Source organism: Euwallacea similis, chromosome 7 (assembly GCF_039881205.1).
Source record: "Euwallacea similis isolate ESF13 chromosome 7, ESF131.1, whole genome shotgun sequence".
In the NCBI taxonomy this organism is placed as follows: domain Eukaryota; kingdom Metazoa; phylum Arthropoda; class Insecta; order Coleoptera; family Curculionidae; genus Euwallacea; species Euwallacea similis.
In genome coordinates, this window is record NC_089615.1 from 3,988,569 (window position 1) to 4,013,052 (window position 24,484).

Consider the following 24,484-nt stretch of genomic DNA (forward strand, 5'->3'; position numbering starts at 1 on the left):
AAACAAGGGAGAACTTTGTACTGGCGAATTAATCCAACCCGACTGCGCCACCTATTTCGATGAAGGCCGGGAGGATTTTTTTGTTTTTAGGTCAGGAAAAGGTACGTACCATTGTGGGTGAAATTTTACAGAGTATTCATTTGAAAAATGTACAACTGAGAGAAATATTTCTATTTTTGCTTCGATGAAATGCTTAACGCTAATTACCGGTAAATTTTGGTAAATTGCAGATGGACCAAATAATATCTGCATTTGATTTGTATTTAAATTTCAATTAGAATGAGGTGGATGCGTACCGTTGGTATAAAAATTAATTGAAAATTTAAACCGAACGTTCGAGTCATTAAACTATTTCACAACCTTGGTGTAGAACGTATCACTAATACCACATACATATGTACAGTCGCAAGATTAATTATTCGTCCACCAGAGTTATTTTCTAAAAATCGGTTATAACAAACACTATATGTTGCACTTGATTGAAAATGAGTCTATGTGAAATTAAATTATTTAGTTTTTATTAAATTAACAGTAAAATAATTCTCAGTAATGATAAAAATTGCTTAAAAATAATAATAATTTCAAAATCTAAGCCGAGCAAAATTATTCGTCCACTTCGCAGAAGCAATAAAATATTTACTGTTTATTATTATTTTTTTCCTTTTTCAAGATAATTTAAATGTATTATTTGGAATATGAGAGTATTGTTTACTATTTTCATGAAAGTGCAGGTTAATGCAGGTTCTTTATAAAAATGGATCTTAAATCTCCTGAAGTTTCAACTCATATAAGAGACTTAATTATAAAATTAAATACCGAAGAAAAATCCCAACGGGCAATAGCCAAAATTGTTGAAAGGAGCAGATCAACGATTCAGTCTATCATAAAAAAATATAAAACAACAAGAACAACCCAAACATTGCCAGCAAGACGAAGAAAATCCGTCTTTAACGAACGCATGAAACGGGAAATTATAAGGAAAGTGAATATGAATCCAAATATTACTGCAACAGATTTAGCAAAAAGTGTTGAAAGTAATTATGGAAAAGTTGTACATGTTACTATAATAAGAAAATTGTTGAACAAGAACGGTTTGAGGGCACGAGTAGCTAGGAAGAAACCGTTTGTTAATAAAGTAAATAGAAAGAAGCGTTTTGACTTTGCTCAACAGTATATTAATAAGAACATTAAATTCTGGAAAAACGTTATTTTCACGAATGAAACTAAAATTGAGTTATTTGGAAAATCAAAAAAAGTTTTAATGTACAGAAAAAAAGGGGAAGTGCATAAACCAAAATATTTAAATCCAACGATGAAACACGGAGGTGGTTCAATTCTCATTTGAAGGTGTATGTCTTGGTATGGTGTGGGTCGATTCATTTTTATGATAGGATTATAGATCGCTTTGTCTATATAGACATTCTTAAGAACAATTTACGAGACAGTGCAAATAATATGGGACTTTTGGATCAATAGGTTTTCGAACAAGACAATGACCCTAAGCACAAAGCGTATATTGTTAGGTAAAGGTTATATTATATAATATACTAAAAGTATTGGAAACGCTGCCTCAGTCACCAGACATAAACCCTAATGAACATTTATGGTCAGAATTGAAAGGAAGGGTAAAAAACGTCAAATGTCCAGTAAAGAACAATTAAAAATCAAGAGCCAAGAGGAATGGTCCACAATAGGCGTTAATTTTATAAAAAAACTTGTTGAATCAAATGCCTAAAAGGTTGAGGGAAATTATAAAATCGAAAGAATATCCTACAAAATATTAAAATAAGACATTTCGTATCAAAATGCAAGTGGATGCAAAGTGGACGAATAATTTTGCTCGGCTTAGATTTTGAAACCATTATTATTTTCAAGCAATTTTTATCATTACTGAGAATTATTTTACTGCTAATTTAATAAAAACTGAATAGTTTAATTTTATATAGACTCACTTTCAATCAAGCGCAACATTTAGTGTGTGTTATAAACGATTTTTAGAAAATACTCTGGTGGACGAATAATTAATCTCGCGACTGTAAGTCTTACGACCTTAATAAACATAGTAAATAATGCATATTTGAATAATTCATTTTTGTCCATACAGTACGGCCGTTTAAGGCTTTTAGATATATTCAAATTACTAGGAAAGAATCGTAGCTATTGTAGAAGATTACTTCAGTAGTTCTACTATTGGCCTCACTTATTTTCTTGCTATTAGTTTATTGCTGTTGAAGATTATGTTTTTAAAGTCCTAAAATTTAGCTCGTAAAATGCCTTATTATTTAGGCGAAATCTCAGAAAATTCAGTAAACTTTCTATTTTGGTCATGGTTCCAATCCATTAATAGTCATTTGGCATAGATGTTCATGTTTTTTGTGCGTAGCTCATGTAAATTTTATTGCGCCATCTAGTGCCAACTGCTTAAAGTTTAAAATCATAGAAACCCCTACTCTAGCCGCAAGCAGAAAATTCAATAATATCCATAGGTTGTATACAAATGACGTCATAAATTTGCAGTGATTTTCCAAGTTTCATTGAACGATTTTCCCGAGTTGGCTTCCTGCTCGCTAGGTGGAGCGGAGACGTTCTCTTTGATCGATTTTAATTTTCCTTACACAGTCGCTAATTATAAACCACAGTTTCCAACATTTTTGTTTACTGCTTGACATCAATGTGCACATGTTTTACAAATGATCAATGGTTATAACAAATTAGACGCGTGTTTTATTGTAGTTGCACGTGCCAAATAAACAAGCGGATATATTTTATATATATAAGAATCAGTGGCGTACAATTTTTTAAATTAAAAATCTTCCACCTTAATACACTTTCCAACTCAACAAACAGCTGATGAAACTAGAAATAACAGTAATATGCAATTTAGAATAATAAGATCTTTGAGAAAATGGGTAGTAGAATGTATTGAGGTGGAAGGTGGTCATTTTGAACAGCTGCTTAAATAAGAATTATTTTTCATTTGTTTTTAATACGAAAAAAGATTTATTTGAAAATCAATAAAATCAAGTTAATAAATGTCTTATTTATTTTTAAAAATAAATATATGGTATTTGATCTTTAGGTCTGGACTTCTCGCGGGCCATGGAAATTCATTTTCTCGATCAATTCATCAATGTGGAAAAATATTGTTGAAATGTTGGCATACTTGTAGCCACTATTGTTTTTGAAGATTTTAAATGGTACGACGCGAACTAGTTTATGGATAAAAATATCGTAAACGAAAAAAAATATCGGGATTAACCAAGAATACCTTTTTTTGAGTAAAAATAGACTGCTCTTTCATTATGTGGAATAGAATATGATTTCTGTTGCATTCATATAAAAATATTACCAAATATACCGAAGCAGTGAGTCGTAACTAACGCCTTCTAGGAGCTACTTAAAAATTAGATCAAAATTCTTACTTGACATCTTACAAAACTTAAGTAAACCAATTTTTGTGTTCATAATACAAAAACACAAAAAGTTATTCAGGAATTTTAAAACAAAATTTCAACCTTTAACACCCTCTAATTGTGAAACAGGCAATCTTTATATAAGAAATATATAGCGTCCAATCGTCACATTTGGGTGTCCCCTATCTCGGATTTCGTCATGTTCCATTCCTAATGAATTACCCTGTATATATACACATATATATATATATGTATATGTATATGTATAATAAAACTTATCCGCTACTGACTTTTTTTAATACAAATATATATTTTTTAATATTACATCAATTCTTAATAAAAAAAAAAAACCTTTTAGTGTTTTATAGCTCAAGTAGCCGTTTTCAAGATAAAAAATAATTTCTCACTCCTGTGCCTACCAAAAAACAGGTATAGGTTTCTAAGTATGAGAATATGAGACCAGTTAAAGTGGGTCAAAGATGTACCATTTGGAGCTCCAGAATGTCAGTTTAAGAGTAGAAAATTTCCATGATATCTGAAGTTATTCGAACAAAACTGAAATGTTGGAAAAACTTTTATTTTTAATGTTTACCTCGGCTCATTTGGCACAATAACCCGTTTCATTATCACCACCCTTTCTGTTTTTTAATTTGACGACGGAGTATTTGAAATACGACGTTTTGATTTTCGATAACCATAATCAATTATCAGTTACGAAGGAAGATCATTACAACTTTAAGGATCAAAATAAGTAAGGATGTTTTTATATTTTATGTTTATGGGTTGAACTAGTACTTTTGTTCAATTTTAAGTCCATGTAAAAGGCATTGAAACGATTATTTTTCTTAATTTCTTGCCAATTTTTGCCTGCTGATTATATTGTAAAATACGATTTGATAGACATATTTAGAAATTCAACCAAACCTTTCCTCTAATGGTTATTTTGTTTTAATTTGAAACGTAAATAAAAGGATGTCCAAATGATAATTAAAATTGTAAAGAAAAAATATTTAGTAAGTACCCCATTAATGCAGGTTTCTAATTTATTCTGCTTTCTTTTGATCGCCATTGGATTGATTCTTTGACTCAAATGCAATATCTGATAATAAGTCTGTTTTGATATTATCGGTAAAGTAATTGATCGCTTTTTCGGGATAGAACCTGAAATAGAGCAAATATTACACAGAGCCTAGTGCGTACTTAAAATAATATAAAATTCAAGAATTATACCATGAAACAGAAAAACACTAAATTAAAGGAAAGAATTTTAGATTTTGATGACATCCAATTTAGCGAATTTATAGTAATATATAGCTATACATTTTTTTGTTTTACTCAAAATTTTAGTTGTATAAATCGCTAACCGACGCTGCTGCGCTATCGGTGCTTATAGTTATAGGATCATATCATAAAGCTTCTAGCAATATTTACGAAAATAAGATTAGAAAATTGATTTCCTCCTGAGATTTTAGTTTTAGAGAAGCGTTCGTAACGTTTAGTAACATCTTTGCCCAAAAAAATTAAAAATCACTAAAACTTTTATCAAGAGTTCAATATAATATAAATGTATCAAAGAGATTGCAACTCTTTTCATTGGCGTAGGAGTATGTTTTTTCAAGTTATCAATTTTTAAACTGTGCATTTTAAATTTAGAACGTTTCCTAGGTGGATATAAAAAATAATTAACGCCACCAAATGAAAAATCAAGTAAAAATATTATCCTTGCGCTATCGCGTTACACTGATTTCAGGAAAGGTTTATGAACCTCATGAAAGCTATATCTCGCCTTTTACCTAGGGTGATATAAATTACTTTACTGTAGTATTTATTTAGCTTACCATTACCTCTTCAAGGCGATAAACAAATACTTACAGAGTACTCAGAGTAATTAAATATTCGAAGCTTTTAGGGATGCTAATATAGCGTCTGTTATTCACTTGAGCTTCAAACACTTTTTCTACAACATATTCCGGCTTCAGCATCTTGAAAAACACAGGATAAGTGATTTCTACACTTTTGCATAATCCTGTATCCACCATATAGGGATATACTGTGGTAAAATGGACGTTGTTGTTAGGAGATCGCCTGCAAATTTACGTTTTAAACAACTACGGAACATCCTCTATTTTTCACACACATTTCACAAAAATATCTGCAATCTAAATAAATCTTGAGATTTACATTCATCATAATTACAAATTCAGCCCGAGGCCCAAATATTGGCGATTCTATCAAGGAACCGTCTAACAAAGTGGTTAACAGACTCGGATTGTATAATAGTTATACAGAGCGTCTCATTAGAAATAATTAAATTTGTTGCGGTGGTTCTTTTATTTTAAGATTCTCGGAATTTTTTTGGGCTTTTCCACATTCTACGTTTTCACATACACCATTTCCATTAACGACAGGGTGGCCCAAAAATTATGGCAATGATAGTTATTGTGGTTACCTAAATTCCTCGTACAATCCGTCCATAAGACCTCGTACTGCAAATTTAGAAGCATTATACGGGACTAAGTTTTTAAGTCCCAATAATCCAGCCATGGAGGAAAGCGTCACTACGTGTCCATAATTGTTTTTCTGCATTGCTGGAAGAAAAGCTTGAAGAGTCTAGAAAATGAAATGATACCGAGTTTATTAATCATTTAGAGCTCAAATAGGTTTACCCAGAAATTTGCCATAACGTTAATATCCATAATCCTGCGCACCTCAGCCTCAGTATGTTCAAGAAATAAATGATGAGGCATAATTCCAGCATTATTTATTAATATCGTCACGTCTCCTACGGAATTTCGTACTTTTTGCGCAGTTTCCATTACATTTTGCCTGTTTGAGACGTCGACTCTATGCAAAAATTATGTAAGGAAGATGAATTTTACCTACTATGTCTACCTACCTGTAGCCATAAATATTCTTATATCCCAATTTCTGGATATGCTGCACAGTTTGGACGTTAACTTCCTCGTTTATATCCCATGCCACTACTGTGGCTCCTTCTTGGGCGTATTTAATTGCCAGTAATTTTCCAATTCCATGTCCCGTACCAGTAATCTTTGTAATTGAATTGTTATTGAATAGACGAGTGCATTAATTTTGAATTTGTATTAGAAATGAAATCTCCCTCAATTGTATTTGATTTCGTGGTTTTCGCAATGATAAAAGAAAACAATTTTTAGGCAATTCCTACCGTACCATGTTCAGCTGAAACTTGGCATAAACTAATTTCTGTACAAATTCTTCATTCTATCATCAGCACCAATGTTAAAAAGTAGCTGAGCGCTAACTTAAAGAATATTGTTAAGTGGAATATTTATTATTGAATTTTTGGAGTCGCCTCAAAATTGTTGCTTAAATTTAGAGTAAAATAGATTTCAGATACACATGTCAAATTTTCAAGGCGAGTCTAAATATCGAATTTGACAGATGTTAAAAATGTCGAACAGAGAAAAATATGAAGTCACATAGGTATTTAGTTCTCATGGAGTTTATAGCTAAAGGAATAAGTGATTTATTTGCTGTAACTTAGAGTTAGAATTGATCCTTTTTTAATTTAGAGTTCTTAATTTAAAATGTTCTTTTTATAAATCTACTAAACTAATGTTTTTAAATATTTTTTATCTAAAATCGCATTACTTTTAAACATGGCTTGAAAATTACGGAAAATTACTAACCAAAACTACTTCTCCTTTAACTGATTTTGGTTTTTTCTTCGGTCGGAACAATGTCACCAGAGCTTCCAGGTAATAATAAGGCACCACTATGAACAATGCATAAAATATGTGCACAATGGCCTTAAGGGCTTGAGAACCTTGTTCTTCTGGCCTGAAATTATTGATATGTATATAAAAACGTAAAAACATAAAAATATAAATGTAAAAATGCACAATGCAAATAATAACTGTCATTATTTCTTTTTCATGGGCAACTATGTAAAGAATCAAAATTTACCAAAATGAATATGTACTACTAGTTTCACGTAAAATTTAATTATTTCGAAACTGGTTTGGAATAAGTTTAGGTAATCCTAATACACTTCAACAGAGAATTACTCTACTTGATACCACTTAAAGTTATACGGCGTCCCATTAAAAAAAACAGACTTCCGCAACGTCAAAAATGCAAATGTTAGGAGCTAAATTTTGAACACTCTATTTAATACTAAACCATATAAATAGCCAAAGTGTAAACTTAAGACTATGTATTGACATTCTGTAAAATATGAAGATTATGTCTTTAATAACTACGGAGATATGCAATCTTAAAATTAGTCATTACGGCGGCGCGTTTTTAATTCAAGGTCAAATATCTCAAAAACAGTAAGACCTAAGTGTAGGACATTACACAGAAAATATGTCTCAAATATTACATAGAATCTAAAAATAAAATAATATACTGGGGGTCCCATTTCAAATAAGCAAGTTGACAGCTTTTTCCGGTTAAAATGGAAGTGAAAGGAAGTTGAAAATATTTTTTAAAAACAGTACACATCAAAGTTAACTTAACTCCAAATTTTCAAATGTGTATCATTTTTAGATCCTAGTAAACTTTTAATGAATGGGTTGGGTGAATAGCCCTGTATATTATGTTTTTCAGTAACGCCAAAACCTACTTACATTTTTATTCATCTATAAGTGAATATGATCTTCTAATCAATCTTCCCACCTGCATACGCGTACTCTACTACCTGATATCTACCTACCACTATTTAACATCTAAACTGGAATAAATCGGTCACGTTTAATAATTGTTTTTAAGTCCTGTACTGTAGATAAAAATAAAACTTTAAATTCCGACAACGTTTTTCTTATCATGTTCTCCTTTTTATTTACCACAGGATACAGGAATTATATTGGTTATCAGTACAATCTACAGTGGCGGACAAAAGTATGGAAAGTTTCTTATTTCGTATTTCACTTAAATAACCTGGGTAAAATGGCAACGATCATTTATTTACCATTAACTATTTGTTTGGTAATAAACATTCCAAAGATTTTATATTTGGATCTTCATGCGTTTCGTTTTTATCAGCAATTTTTGTTGATGCTCTGGTCAAACGAATGGAATTTTTTAATTTCCTTAACATTTATTGAATATCCCATAAGTTTAATTCCTCCCAGAAGATTCTATTGTGCTGGTGGTTTAAGCTAAAAAGTGTTAGAAATGGGCAAAAACAAATATCTAACAGAAGATTTGCGAAATAAAGTTGTAAAGTTATATAATGAGGGCCTCAAACAGCATGCAATAGCAAAGTCCCTGAGAGTGTCAGAAAGTGCGGTCTCAAAAATATTAAAAAAGTTTAAAGTACTAGGTACTACAACAAATCGTTCAAAGTCCAGTCGTCCCAAAAAAACGACTCCTTACATAGAAAAATGTATTAAAAAGATCTCTATAGCAGACCCTCATAAATAAAAAAAGCAGATAAAACAAGAAATTTCTCAATATTACTATGTTAATGTATTTTTAAAGTTTGTATTTTCATTTTGTGGAAAAACCTGTCTTTGTAAAAACATTTTCAACCTAATACGATTTCCGGTTAAACCGGAAACTGGTCCTTACTTCATTTTTTTTACTTGGAACATGGCAGTTTTTTTAAATTAAAATTGTTTTTTTATCGAAAATAAACATAAGTTTCATAATTCAACATAGTACCGATTCTCAACTGTTTTTGATTCATATTGATTTTTAGAAATTTTTCGACGCTTGTAGGACTTTATTAAAACTCAATTATCTACAAAACTATCTGACATACATTGATGAAATAAATTTTAAATAATTGGAAAATGAACAAATTTTTATAAACAATTAAAAAATGAAGGAAAATATTTGAACATTTTTTTGAAAAAAATTATTGAAATTTAGATTTTTTAAATTAAAAAAAGTTCTTTTCTCAAATAGCACTCTACAATTATTTTTGCACCGCTAGATTGATAGAAAGAAAATGGATAAATAGGATATAAATCATAAATATTAAAAATTAATACTTTTTGAGTAAATCGAAAAAACTATAAATTATGTACTTTATACTGAGTAGGTAATAAATACATCAGCGTACCTTTCCACAATCAAGTTTCTTAAGGTTTGTTTTGTTTTCTTTCTAATGTCAGGTTTTTTCCAGAAAAGAAAAAAAAACTTCAAAAATACATTAAACTTGTAATTTTCCATATCATCGATCGTGTCAGTTTCAAAAGACGAACCCTGTATATGTCTAAGTTATCTTTTATTTGGCATTATCAATGAATGACAAATTTGTTCTAATTTGCTTAGCTATTTAAAAATAGCGATCTTTCCCCACTGGTCAATTATTTAATAAGCTGATTGTTAATATTAAAACTTGATCGAATCACTTATAGATAATAAAGTGTATAAATATTGTAACGGTATAATTGGCATGATAGAGTTTTTAAAATTTGCCTTTCGTGACATTTGGACCCCGCAGTAAATGGATTTTAAAATATTTACTCATATATTCATGCGAAAATATGATAAAACACTAACAATTATTAATAATATCACGATACTAAAGTATAAATTGAATTCATGCTACGAAAATAGTCCCTGAAGTACCCGACTAACTTAAATTGTAATTATAATATTAATAGATTATAATTATTAATATTATAGTATTAATAGATAGTTAAATAAAAAAATAGAAATTATTACATTATGTCTCAATATAATCTCATTGAGATTAATACATTTTTCCCAGTGATATTCTTTGGCTTTTATACCCTGTTTATAGTAAGAAGCTTCAAATGTTTCAAAATAGGCATCAATCTCGGGCTCAATCTGTTCATTATTGGCAAATCTCTTTCCATCGAGCCATTTTTTCAAGTTTGGAAGTAGAAAATAATCTGAGGAGACTAAATCTGGCGAACAGGGTGGGTGAGGAAAAATTTGTAAATCAAATTGATTGATTTTGATTACCGCGATGACACATGGATTGGTGCGTTATCTTGATGAAACAAGACTCTCTTATTCGTCAAATGTCGCTTTTTCCTAATTTCCTCGCTCAAACGCTACAATAAATTTGCATAATATTTTCCGTTTATTGTTTTTCTTTTAGGGAAATAGTCCATAACAATTATCCCACGTGCATCCCAAAAAAATTGATGCCATCACCTTTCCTGCAGATGGAACGGTTTTCGTCTTCTATGAAGCCGATTCTCCCCTTTGAATCCATTGTTGTGACTGCTCTTTCATCTCAGGTGTGAAATGGTGGACCTATGTTTCATTATTCCTTTGAAACATCCTTACAGTGCTGTTTATGTTCAATTGTGAGTAATCGCGGCATCCATCTTGGGCACAGTTTCCTCATATCCGATTGTTCGATCAAAATGCAATGTACAGTACTTTTTGAAATGCCTATCATGTCTGCTAATTCACGCAATTTTAGCCGACGGTCTTCCGGTCTTCAGTTTTGTGGATTTTCACCACCATTTCTGGACTGGTCACCTTATTGGGTAGACCACTACGGAGTTCGTCTTGACAGCTTAAATTCTGCCACCCAATATTTTATAGTTGTTAATGAAGGACCGGATTCCTCTAGAGCAGAATCTAACTCCGTTTTAATGTTGGATGGACTAAGACCTTTCAAATGAATGTATTGAATCACGTATCAACGACCAATTTTTTTATGTTCACAAAATCTCTAAAAGCGTTTGCTAAAAACGGTTCTAAAACAAACACAACGTCATCAACGTAGCACCCTTTAACTTTAGACATAAGCTTTTTAAGATTAAATCCTTGTAATATAGAAAATTTTTCAACAAATCGTCATCTATGTCAGGTTGGGTACTTCTGGGACTCTCCTCGTATGATGTGCTTTTTTTTTAATAGATTTGTGTAGATCCTTATTAGATTTTTTACCAACAAAGAAAAGAACTATTTAGGTACCACCTTTCGCATCACTGGCATAAAGCTCAGGTTGCCGTTTTTTAAGAATTGTCGTTTTGCTGTCCGATGAGGGTTATCCGACCTCGTCTCTTTTATCGTTGCCGAGATCCTCATGGTTGAACTCTAGAAACGGACATCGCAATTTATCATATCAAAAGGCTTCCCACTAAACTAGTTTTTCAATCTCCTTCCGGTTCATGTGAAGCATTAAACCCACTCGATAGGTTTCAGTTTGACATCGCTTTGCCCCCTGGAGCCCTTTGACGTCAAACTACACTTGTTTGCGTGCCGGCGTGCCGATATTAATATAATTTGTAACTCCAAGTTAAATATTGGTTCTCCATGCAGTAAAGTGCTGAAAGCGGCAGTTTAAAATTAGAAACTCATTTTAAATTCCATTATAATAATTATGTATTACATTGTGTCCCTCTTTCCACACGCCTTATTCTAACTGAATTAATTTGTTTTAGGTAAGTGCTATCGATCAAGAATTGAACAGGATGTTAATGAGTAAGTGATTAAATTAAGATTGTTTTACTGGACAAGACAGCAGATTGCATTTATAACCATAATGCTTATAACTGGTGGTCATTAAAAAAACCTCGTAATGGGTTAAAACTTGCACAGTAAACGCCCTACGTTTGGGGTAAAGCGTTTCTCATCACAGATCACCTACGTTTATGGTGAACCGTAAATATAGGGCGTTGATTAAGTAATTTGTTATTTACCATTAGTATTTGCCTAATTTTGTGAATTAATCTCAGACGTGCCTTTTATATTTCTATGCCTATATGAGTTTTTTTAAAACCACCCTTCATTACATTTCTGAATCCATTATCACACATTCAATATCTTCAGAAAGTACACTTTACAAATTCTCAAAAAGGCTGTAGCAACTTATGACATTTTCAAAGCCCTGAGCATATGCCGAAGCCATCAAGATCCACTGGAAGGTTGGGACGACTATGACAGAGCATCCGGAAGACGTACGCCCTTACGGTAAGTTTCACGTAAAATTGCAGAAGTTCTTTTTACGTTTTGACGCGTAAATTATTATTAATCCAGCCTGAGTTTCCCTCTGAGAAATTAATCATTAAAGCGATTAAATTCTTTGGGTGATAACTTATCCATTTCCTTGAAAGGATCACCGTAAAATTAAATGCTTATGATGGGCAATAAAAATGCTTATTGCAAGTTAGCATAGATAACTGGAAATGGGAGATTTGCTGACGAAGAACTAAAAGCTGACGGGAAATTTCCATTTCCTATTTTCCCAAATGTCCTTTCAGATGCAATCTAACAGATTTCTCCTACGCTCTTATAAACTTCACACGTTCCAACTTCCCGCAGAGTGTTTTTGATAAAATATTAAAGCCCCTAATATTGTTTGTTAAAGAAGCTTTAGGAGCTACCTACTTCTACGAAATAGTTTCAATGTAAACCCACATACTAGCGACTAGTAAAGCTGCAGTTCACATAATTAAAGAGGAATTTTCTGAAGTGTTTCCCATGACAGTTTTAAGTAATGTTACGGAATGCTTCCATTAAGAGTCTGATAGTTTGCTGCAAAATGTTTATTGCGATGCGGACGAGAGTTGACCGTAACTGGGGTCTGTTTGAAGTAACAAGTTCAAGTTACTAACCATTTGCGACAGGTTTGAAATTGTTGAAATCGATCGGGGAACTCTCTTATGAGGCAAAAATCCTCATCCGTTTATATGAAGATGTGGGATAATCAGTCAACGATATAACCTTCAGCAGCTGTGGAATTTCAATATTGATTCGTTTTTTCAATTTAATTTTATGCCTCGACTCCTATCCCCCTTTCTTTACCTAAGATTCCCTCTGGGCTTCGGAACAAAAATAACCATCAGGGGTTGGGAATGTTAGCATGTTACAACAGTTTATTTAGTTTCTTTCTGGATTTAAGGATGGAATAAGGGTAGAAGTTCAAAATTTCAGCAAAAGAATATAACCTATTACTCGTGAGAAAAACCATAAAATGACCTCTGAGACTATGGAAGACAAATAAAAATGACACTCTTTGCAAGAAGTTGATGGCTGCTTAAAATTGGATGCTCGTTTTCAATATGTTTAACTTATTTCTTTGTGGATAGCCTGAAATAAATCACGGCCACCCTCTCAGGATTCAAGTGCATTTTTCAGTTTTTTGCACACCTTATTTTTCAGAAATCCAGAAATATTAAACTTGTATGTTTTGATAAGCTGCTGCAGTTTGGGCACTGCTACAGCTCATACTAATTAACCTAAATTTCATTTGAGTGAAAGCCAAGTTGCTTCATCAGAGAGCAAACTTTTAACATAATTTATAAAGCAGCAAGTCCATCACGCATTAAATGTATGAAAATGAGCACTGCGGGCACTTTAAGCCATCTGCATTTTTACATACTCATTTTCACTTCAAATAAATTAAAGAAAGTTGGGCGATAGTGAAGGAAGTGTGATCGGACAAAACGACCAATCGTCAGATTATTTTCTATAGGTAAATATTTTCGTGTTCAATGAAAATTGGGAGGATATCTGCTCGAATTCCGAAAAATTAGCATGAAATGAGTTTACACTTTAAATCAACCAGACATTGCTGTTTTATCTTTTGATCGCTTTAGGTGATTCGTTGGAAAGCATGAAGACATTGTATTATAATATATCGGTATTCCAGCAAAAATCCTAAGGAGGATTGAAATTATCGGAACTGCAATTTCGCTATAACATCCCGACAGGCGTATAAATTACGTTTTAGATTGATTACGCTTTAAACCTGATAGCATTTAAAATTCGGGGAAAATGATTGCACGAATCCATAATCTATTACCGAAATTCTATTTAACCAAAAAATTTGAGTTGCCCCAATCTCGCCTATAACACGGCTCCCAGTGCATAAACCTTTCATCGTATTCCGCAGTCAAATGTCGAATTTTCTGGTTCGAAAATGGTGTACTCCAAATGTCATAAATCGTTGATTAATACCTATTTGCTATAACTAAATTTTACAAATATTGCTTAGGTTGAATGGCACTACTAATCGACCCATTAGTGCTGTTGCCAGTTTTCTGATCATGGAGTGTTTGCTAGTGGTCTGCGCCGTGTAGGATTAGAGAAGATTTAGGCCGTCGATCGGTAGGCGTGAGATATCTCAAATTGGTATGTTCTTTACTTGTGCCCGTTCGTGAGGTTAAATGAGGATGAAGCATACCGATTTGGGGTAATTTGAATTGTGGCAACAGGCGTCATTTTGCCACGGATTTTTGATAGACTTGCCAATTTTCTGCATTAAAACTGAAATATTTAAATTTAGTAATTTCAGCTGAGCAATTTTTTTCCTTGAAATTCTGCACAGGGCGTGGACAAAATCAAATATGAGAGGAATACGAGTGTACACAAGATAAATTGAATTTTTACATTTTCTCGACTCTCGAATGGGACTAATTTCAAATGGGAACGTTCCAAGATGTCAACACTAATAATTGTTGACAATGTGTTTTTTGTAACTAAAACCTTCCCACTGGATCACATGTCTTGCTATAGAGAACGTTCCAATTTTTTAAGTGCAATTACACTGACTTCTTCTACGTGCTTCTTGTTTTTGTTGGCAGTACAATATATGCAAACAGCAACCTGCCATTTATGGCGTCCTGCCTGTCTGCAGTCAGTTTTAAGCTCTCTGTTTACTTTCCTGCTTCAAAACAAAGGTTCGTGATTTACTATAAAGGAGCCCATTTGTTATCGTGTCTGTGATTTAGTATTTTTGAAGCTGCAAAGTTAATTAGTAAATATTTGAAACACAATAGAATAGGACCTTCTACGGAAATTTGCGCAGATTGAAAGGCAAAATGTAATTCTTCCACAAACAACATCGTCGTAGTGATACTTTAAAACTTAACAGGCGGAATGCGGTATCAAATTGTAAACGAAGGAAATTTAAAACAGATACAGAGTAATTACTTACAGATTAATTAGGAGTTGGATTTTGATGTAAAGGCACATAAATTTGGATTTTGTTTTTGAGGAAATAATTAGGGCATGTAAAGCAGGATTTAAATCAAGTTCATCAAATTATTTGGTTAACATAATCAATAATTGCCAAGTTTGGTTAATAAAGCATCAGCGCTTGGTTGTTACTTCAGAGTATGTGTAAATTGTATGTGTGGCTTGGTAATTCAAACAAGATCTATTTGAAAATTACCGCTATAGGCAGCTGAAATGAATTTTTAGCATCATAAACAATTACTAATCGATGAAAAGTTAAAATTGAACTTGTTTTCAATCTATGTCATTTGAAAATAAAAGACAGCAGTGTAGCTTAAGTGTTACGGTCCTCTTAAAATATATACGACTGAGGTGTTGCGGCCACAAACAGGGCATCCCACTCGTATAAAATTAGTGTGATTACATCCCATTGGTTGAGGATAAAATAAAACATTTAACTATACGTATTACTTTAATGTGATTACTTAATGATACTGTTGCCTAGGCAACAGGACCAAGTATTCGTTGTCCCAAGTAGCCCGTTTTAGCACGCCTGAAAATTGGACATTCTGCCAGTACGTGCCCAGATACTTCGTAATGTACCCGTCAGAGCACAAGAACCTGCATTTAATCATTGATGGATGGGAGTAATGCTGAAGAACACCGCAGGGCAGTCTTCCTGCTGGACACATTTGAAGGAGACCACTCCACTGGTATCCTCCCAAAGGAGGTTAATGGAGGAGGTGAAGAATCCAGATTTCCGTAGCTTTTATTAAAGCTATAGGACTCTATGCAAATACCGCCAAAAGCTACCGATTGAAGGACGCGCCTCGATCTAAGGTCCTTTTTCTTTGGGAGCAAAAAACATATTTTCAACCATGAAGACTCTCAGTTTCATCACTTAGAAAGAGACTTAATCACTCTTCGTTGAAGACCGCTTCCTACTACTAAGGGGTGCCTGAGCCCCTTTCAACACACCAAAAATCATTCATTTCACGGAAACACAACTAGAGGTGACTAAAACAAGACGAAAACCAGACTAGTCTTAGTTTCATTCTTGCAAGGAGATTCTTTTTGATCCTGCAAAAGCAAACTTGATCTTGGTCTTGCTATAAAATTTTCACTCGTGCCCTTATTATTAGTGTTCTGAGAAAGATTAATTTATTTAAAATTAATAATGCATTTTTTGCAATGGCGCTTTTATCCTTTAATTTTTTTTTTCCATTTGCAGGTTTAACGGAAAATTAATGTATTTTCATCTGTTTTTAGTCAATGTAAGTGAGGTAGTGCAACAATACACAACTTCTGCATTGAATTGCAAATGAAATACGCTATTAGCTTTAGTCTCGTATTTTTTAATTTAATTTTCATTTATACAGGTTAGTCCGAAAACAAGTTACGATAAGGCGTGTAAGATGATTATGGGTCAAAAAAGTAAGGGAAATTTTAATTTGTGAATGGACAAGTGTGAAATGAAGCACTATGTATCACGTTATTTTTAGTTAACATTATTATAATTCGAAAATTGCTCCCATAAATATATTAAAACTAAATTTTGCATTTATTGATTTTCTCATTTCTTAGTTTTTATTTTTATTTAAGGTATAGGTACTGGTTTTGCTCTCGAAGAAACACACATATTTTTAATCAATGATTTAAAAAATATGATCATACCTGCATACCTTATAAGACAGTACATTGGTTGTAGAAAAAATCAAATGCACACCACTGGAGGAAAGTGCGTTTTACTCCCTCGAATTTTGATGTCAGATGCAAAGCAGATGTTAACTGGAAACTATTTGCACGAATAAAACACTTTCCTCTCTTGTTGTGCAAATAACTATTCCTTCAGGTTACTGTTAGTGTCGCCTTTCAAAATATCTTTAAATCAATGATTTCTCGGACAGACACATGCGGATATCAACAGGTGAATAAACGAGAAAATTTAATGTCATCGTATAGAGTTGTAAATAACTTACTTTATGCAAAAGAGAATCGATACTCGTCATTGATATAACGTCATCCGCGTCATCAGTGGTCTCAGGTTAATCAATCTATATGAAAACCTTTAGGCATCCTGGCTCGATAAATGTCTTACTGGATATCTAAGAATTTCACAATCTTGTGAAAAACTTAAATTCCTTTAAAGATTATAACCATTAGTGTAAACATGACGTATATAATGAGTATAGCAAATTTCGCTGACCTCATATCGAATTGATCTATCTATCTTCTTCACGTCACCTTTCAACACATCCTTAAATCAGTGATTTTTCGAACAGAGCCACAGACATCAACGGGCGAATAAACGAGAAAATATTATCTCATCCATAGAGTTGTAAATAATGTACTCTAGGCAAAAGAAAATCGATGCACGTCATCTATTGACGTCATCGGCGTCACCAATGCTGCCAACTTAACCAATCTACAAGAAAAGTTTTACGTACCCTGTCAACAAACAACTTACTGGCCATCCAGGTTTTCGCAATCTTAAGAAAAAAATTACGAAAAGTTTAGGAAAACTGTATAAGACTCACAAAGATTTTCAAAAATACAGAACAAGGAGACCCAAACTAAGCAATTCGCTGCAAGAAATCTCTATATTAAAGATGAAAACATCTCTGCGATGATGAGACGGTCGAGATCACTTAAGACGTCTAATCACTTAAAACCAGATTATTGATGTGCTGCCACCTTTAACTACAAGCTAACTTCCACCGAAACCTTGAAATAGAGTTGGCGTAGTGGTCAGATTGTTGGTTTTTATTGAAGCTGGATAATAAGGTCAGCAGAACACAATCATTCGATTTTTAGTTTTCTTCCAAAAACCAACGAAAGAAAGTTAGGATGCAGTTACTATTAGAGTAAACATTATTTGCACGAGTGTGGCAAATTCCGCTGACTCATACAAAATTGATTTGTCACCTCCAAAACCGAAATGAAATCCGAGAATATAACATCGAATTTCAGTTGTTTTTAAAAATTCAAGAATATCTACCCATCAAGCTAAAAATTAATATAAAGCAACTTTCGCTCACGAATTCTATGACACTCCATGCAATATTCAAATCATTGAAATGATACATGCCTCTCTAGCTTTGTATACTATTTCACATAAAGATAGATCTTTTCGCTCAAATGAAGCCGTGATTGGACTGGAAATGAATTCCCTAGTGAAATCACGCTCAACTTCCCTTGCCGATTTACTACTATTTTCTATGTATATGTCATATCCAAGTTGACTGATCGATCATTAGGGAATGCCAGTAACTCATTATTTTTTAATCTGGCCATTTATTTGCTCATATCTCTATCTACCTAACAACTGACTTTAAACTGAGTTTTTCTCCAACTATTCCCCCAATAATTTTCCATTTTCCCCCCAAAGCGGCAACAGCGGAGCCACAGGCCGGCGGTATCAGATCCTCGAACCGGGAACTCTCGACATGCTTTTGATCATTTTCCGTCGCACGCGGCCGTGGTGAACGCGCGATTGTCGGTTGTTTTCTTCACCGTGTTGATCTCGCTCGATCATGATGAACCTCGCTTGACCCATGGAAAAAGCGTTTTGAACCTAGAGAAATGTCAGCGGTACCCATTGGAGTGTCGTGACAGACGATTTTTGTTCAAAGTTATTTTTTTTCCCCGCAAATATAAAGTTAAAGTAAACCTGAGATTTCACACCCTATCCAACGCACATCCTAGTGAGAAGCCTATATAATATAGGAAAATAAACTACCTAATAGAGATATTGAGCCGTGGTGACAAATATATAGGTTTTCCCAGATTGGAGGCTCCGTGTTAATTGGATCTGAACTAATCGATCCAGATAACTAAGAAGTGACGGATGTTAAACGGGATTTAGCCCTACTTGTCGTTTTTTCGTGGGACCATTACTTAGAGTGATTTGTGAGGGTGCTTTTGTGTCAAAAGCCATTGGAAGTGCTGGTTCACAGTGGTTTCTTCGTTCTTGCTTTGCTTCTGCTAATTTGGATACATCTAATTTTTAAACAGGTGAGATTTCGTTTCTTGTGGGGTGATGAAAGAGCATTTATTTTAACATCTAAATAACAAAAGAATGGCATCGATTCCTTAATCCATAACTAAACTGACTTTTTAGTTTTATCCATTATGAACCGATTTAAATGAGCCTCATAATAGAATTACCTCTTTCTTTTAGTAAATGCGGAGGCTACTGTAATGACATTTCTTTGGTCGGCGCTTTGTGAAACTTGTGTTCATGATACCTTGAAACCGCAACAGTATTTCTTTTGAACTGTTACAGAAGATATGCCAGTAAAACAGTTTTTAGGATTTTCAACAAATTAATTAATTAATTAAACACGAGATTGCATTTAAGCTAAACCCAAAATAAGTGATTTCAAAAACTTTATGTTCATGATTGATTGGGCAACTCTTTTTCCATATATGCAGTTTTGGCCATGTGAACTTTCGCATTTTATGTATATAAGGTGTCATCACAGAAAGTGGTCATGTTATATCAATAAGGCATTTAAGAAACCAAAAAATTACATTTTTTCATGAGTTTCATAAGACATGCAGCTAAGTATTGCATTATATGACACCAAAATGACAAATTATTTATTCCGCTAATACAGTTTTTCCAGGTTCAAAAGAATAATATTATCAGGTCGCTCAAGGGAATAATAACATTAAATATATCTGTTATAAAAATGGAAAATTCGACACATTCAATATGGTCCATTTCCGCAGGCGAGGATTTTGCGGGACTTGCCACATGGAATTATGCATTTCTTAATTGGTTACATCACGTAGCAGTTTTCAAACTTTGCTGTAGAATGAAGAAGTCAAAAGAAAACTACACAAATTTGAACATATTCGAGTTGGGCTTTGTCTGCAGAACACTGCAAATATTGTCGCTGGGCCAATTTCTTAACAGAGTTATGGAACGAAATTACCTGATAATTAATTGCGAAATTAGACCTGTTTAACCACAAATTTTCAAAACCTGTCAGTTTATTTGAAAAGATTAGGTATTTGATTAACCAGTGAATGAATTAACAAAGGGTAAACCTAATGTATTTGATGTGTGAACAAAAATCGATATATTCAAGTAAGTAATTACCCTTCTATTACTATTAGAGTTACAATTTCCAATCTGCTGTAAAATGTCAAACGTATATTCTCAAGTTTACGTACATGTAATTGAATAAATTGAATCTAATTTCGCTAAAAATTATTCTTAAAATTAGTCTCATTAGTACATTTACACAAAACACTCGACGATCTTCTATAACGAGCAATAAAAATTTAATGTCGACTACGTTCTCAGTATAATAAAATACTTCTGAACTTAAAATTATTAATACGGAGAAATTGCGTACTCTGAATACTAATTTTACTAATTTTGCTCCATTATGTATCTTCATTTAAAACTCCACTTGAAATTAAACTGGATATTTTGATAGATAAACAATGAAACATAAATCGAATCTAAGACGTAAACTCCAGGGAGAGTTTAAAACGGGGGTAATTATACATATGCCCTTATACTTGAACTTTAAAATATTTTCCCTAATAGCCCTATAAATCATTAGTTTGGTTTGAAAATCATTTACGTTTGGCAACATGTTAATTCGATGTCAACAGCGCCTGTAATATACCCATCTTCCTTGTACTCATTAGTTATTATCTAAAGCAGTCATATTGTTTTTGACAAAAAAGCAGCGCCACGTTGCCATGTATTGCAATATTTGAAATATTAGATTTTGTTACAGAAAGAAACTGGACGTATAATTTTGAAGTTAAACTTTGAAGATTTATTCGCTGTCATGTCAATAACCTGAGAGAGCCTAAACATGAATATCTACATGTAAACCATTAGCCATAATTCCCATGTATATTCATATTGTTTGCCTAATTTTACCAGGATATGACCATGAAGCTGCTTTTACCTAAGCTAACAATATTTTATTGTTGCACAGCACACAACTATTAGTATTTTGGATAAAAGAACTGAAGTTAACAAATCTAATCTGTGGGGTGTTATCTCATAGCTCACAAATATTGAATCAATTTGCTGTTTGAGATCCTGTTCGAAACCACGGAAACTCAACAGGATCTATTGCTAAATACCCATCAAAATTTCTAAAAAGCAACTCGTACGACCATTCTGTGATTTTATCTTGAAATTTATTGTTTGTATGGCTTTTAAATTGTCAGACAGTTGTGACTTCCAATAAAGTTCGCAAGAGAGTTCAAGCAGAAAATGTTGTTTTGCCTTCTAAACTACTCGAGATTCGTTAAAAGCTAGAGAATAACTGTTGCAGCTGTTGGAATTACTTAACAATAACTTTGCTGTTAATTGGAATAGCAGATAAGTAAGAAAATAGTGGCAAAAATTTATAAAACTCCAATTATTAAGAAGAACTTTTTGATGTTTTGATTTAAAGACTACGTGATAGATGTGATTCTAATATCAATAAATATTATAAAGTATTATTGCATATACTATTAAAGATATACTTAATACGTTTAATATCCAATATTTGATTAAAAGTACAAGTAATCGGTTTAATTAGGTATTTTTTCAATTTATTTCTACAAATTACGACATTGTTATTGCTACAAAGTAGGAATGCAGTAAGCTATAGGAAGATCGACCTAAAAACATTATCAAATTGTACCCATATACTCTCACACAATAATCTAGGATTGGATGTATTAAACAATTGTCGGCATCCACCAAAAAATCTTATTTTTTTTACACAGAAGTTCGTCATGTATTGAAACTCTTAAGATATCATTTTATCGCCAAAAGTGTGTCATGTGCCGGCACAATTGATGCGTCTATGTATATAACACGCAATATTTAAACATCTGTATGCAAAATGTTTAACGTTTTGTATACAGAGTTGCTTACATGGTGCAAATACTCGAGTTCAAAATTAAGTTAGAAATGTAGTAAGAGAGTTGACGAAGTTAATTTCGAGAGAAAATTGCATATTTTCCTTGAGGGTAAATGTAATTAGACTCGAAATGAGATGAATGATAGAAAAGTTTTATATTTTCATAATAATAGGAGAACATGTTGGATCTATAATAACGCATAATTCTATTTTTAATGTTAGTTTAACCCAAAAATTTATCTAAACAAAATTAGTATTTGATTTCCTCATCAATATAGTCGCAATACCATTTTATCAATTTTATATATGTCTATTAAAAAATAAAAAGCAATCAGCAAGGGAAAAAAAATTCAGTGTAGTTATAACAATCAAAATTCACCCCCATTGAATTATTGTGAAATTGGAAAATTTTTCAATTAATTGATATCTTATTGATAATAATCCGAGATTAATCAGAGAGACTCGATAAATGGGGAACATTAATGGTGCCTGGGTTATAGATTCACATAACGTATCATTAAGACATTAAACAAATTCATATTTTCGTTAATGAACGGCATCGTTGAGAGTGTTGTTTTGTTGTGATTAAGTTTAGGTTAGTTCTGGTTACTTGTGACCTCCCTAATTTTCCAAATTCTTTATTTATATTCTCATATTTCCGTTAGTCTTGAAATCTTTTGAAATCCTTAAAGTGGGTATCTACGCTTTCTTTTCCACAGCACTAATCTAGAAACTGCATTCAAAAAATTGACGTATCTTAACTTCTTAATGATATGTTACGTAAACCTATAAATCCATCAGGCTTTAAAACCTTAGATTATCTTAGCTTGAAAAACACATTTTATTCTCACCTCATTTGTACCAAAACTAAAAATTATCACATCCCCTATGTCACGACTCCTTTTTACACGTTACTAGTCATCTATTTGAATATCAACAAATTAACATACTTTTATTACTTTCAAGCTTCAAATAGCTGGCTTTTATCAAGGTGGAAAAGACAATATTTGTTTTAATACAAAATTTAATTACCCAAAAACGTTTGTTTAAATCTGTTTAAATATTTTGCTACCTTCGACGTTTCTAATAACAAATGCATGCTCAAGTCTAAGACTGAAAAGTAAGTAAGTTGATTCGCTTTAACTACACATCTCTTTCACGGTACACATGCCTTATAGATAAGTAATCAGTAATTTCAACAAGATCTGAGTTTGAATTGGAATTCTGTTCCACTCCGGCAAATAGGATTTATGTATACGAAACTCAAAGTGTACAACGTGAGCTTAGAGTTTTATGTGTAGTATAGGTTTTTAATACAGTATCGATACATTACTCAGACTGCGTGGGTTATTTCAACATATTATTGAACAGGTGATAATGAGGTAAATTAAGCCCACGGATGAATCTTTGATAAAGTATGACTCTTTTATGTGTATGTGTACGTCTCGATCTCTTACATCATCAAATATCATATAACAGATCAGCTGTGTAATTTTTAAAAATAAGTTTCCACAAGTTGTGAATTACGATGCCAAAAATAAATTAAAAATTTCCTGCAAATACGTCACTCAAATGCTCTTTCATCACTCAGGGATATGTTTTGCGTTAATATTACACAATGTAATTATTGAAATTTTGGGTAATTTCCAACGTTTTTCTCAGATTTCTCCCATCTGCCACTGAAGTATATTTAACCCACGCCTGGGCACGTACTAAATTTTTACGATATTTCACTAAAATTTTATCGAACACTTTGATTAATGCGTTTGTACTATAATTATTAATATCCGAATTCAATTGCAAAATTGTCGAACTAAATTTAAATCAAATTTATTCGGTCGAAATTTATATGACAATATTGTTAGCTGGATCGGACTTTTATCTATCATTCCTGCTAGTAATTATCCATCTTCCATCCGGATACAGATATAAATTATAGCCGGTTGCTAATGATAAGCCACTCAATTTTCTCCGTATTATATGCTTGTTAGCTTCGTTTCAAATTGAATTATCTACAATATTCAGCTTATATGTTGCTCTCATAAAATCGTACATCGATGCACTTTGAAGTTTTACTACAGCATTATATCACTAGGGGACATTTGTAAATTTATATTTGATTATTCGTAGCACACATATACTGCAGTATATGTGTTGTTGTGTTTAAGTTGTAATTTTTATTTATTTATCTAAGTATTAAGGTTTACTAAAAAAAAGTCCTGATAATATAGCAATTATATCTATGTGACTAACATTAAAATTAAAAGCCGAGAGTTTATCGAAATTTATTATATTTTATAG

General features: G+C 32.5%; 2 protein-coding genes across 11 annotated transcripts in view; one reads left to right on the forward strand and one right to left on the reverse strand.

Moving 5' to 3' along the window:
* The window catches only part of dnc (phosphodiesterase dunce), a 338,757-nt gene that overhangs the window by 127,376 nt on the left and 186,897 nt on the right, over positions 1 to 24,484 (forward strand). For 3 of the 9 annotated variants that reach the window (XM_066391527.1, XM_066391528.1, XM_066391530.1), the window contains exon 1: positions 12,257 to 12,305. The exons of 5 other annotated variants lie outside the window; for them this stretch is intronic. In XM_066391527.1, the coding sequence (XP_066247624.1) occupies positions 12,272 to 12,305 (34 nt within the window). In that variant the 5' untranslated portion in view covers positions 12,257 to 12,271. Of the gene's footprint in view, positions 1 to 12,256; positions 12,306 to 18,749; positions 19,308 to 24,484 lie in introns of those variants that run through there. One more of the 9 variants, XM_066391531.1, reaches the window with a different exon arrangement.
* On the reverse strand, positions 4,417 to 23,054 carry LOC136409779 (short-chain dehydrogenase/reductase family 16C member 6-like). Of its 2 annotated transcripts, none has more exons than XM_066391552.1 (7): positions 23,035 to 23,054; positions 7,085 to 7,235; positions 6,310 to 6,464; positions 6,080 to 6,257; positions 5,863 to 6,023; positions 5,286 to 5,498; positions 4,417 to 4,574 (listed from the first exon to the last, which is right to left on the reverse strand). In XM_066391552.1, the coding sequence occupies exons 1-7, from the start codon at positions 23,037 to 23,039 to the stop codon at positions 4,457 to 4,459; spliced, it is 981 nt and encodes a 326-aa protein (XP_066247649.1). In that variant the 5' UTR covers positions 23,040 to 23,054; the 3' UTR covers positions 4,417 to 4,456. The 2 variants fall into 2 exon arrangements, with proteins under 2 accessions (XP_066247649.1, XP_066247651.1); XM_066391554.1 differs by lacking the exon at positions 23,035 to 23,054 and adding an exon at positions 8,027 to 8,043.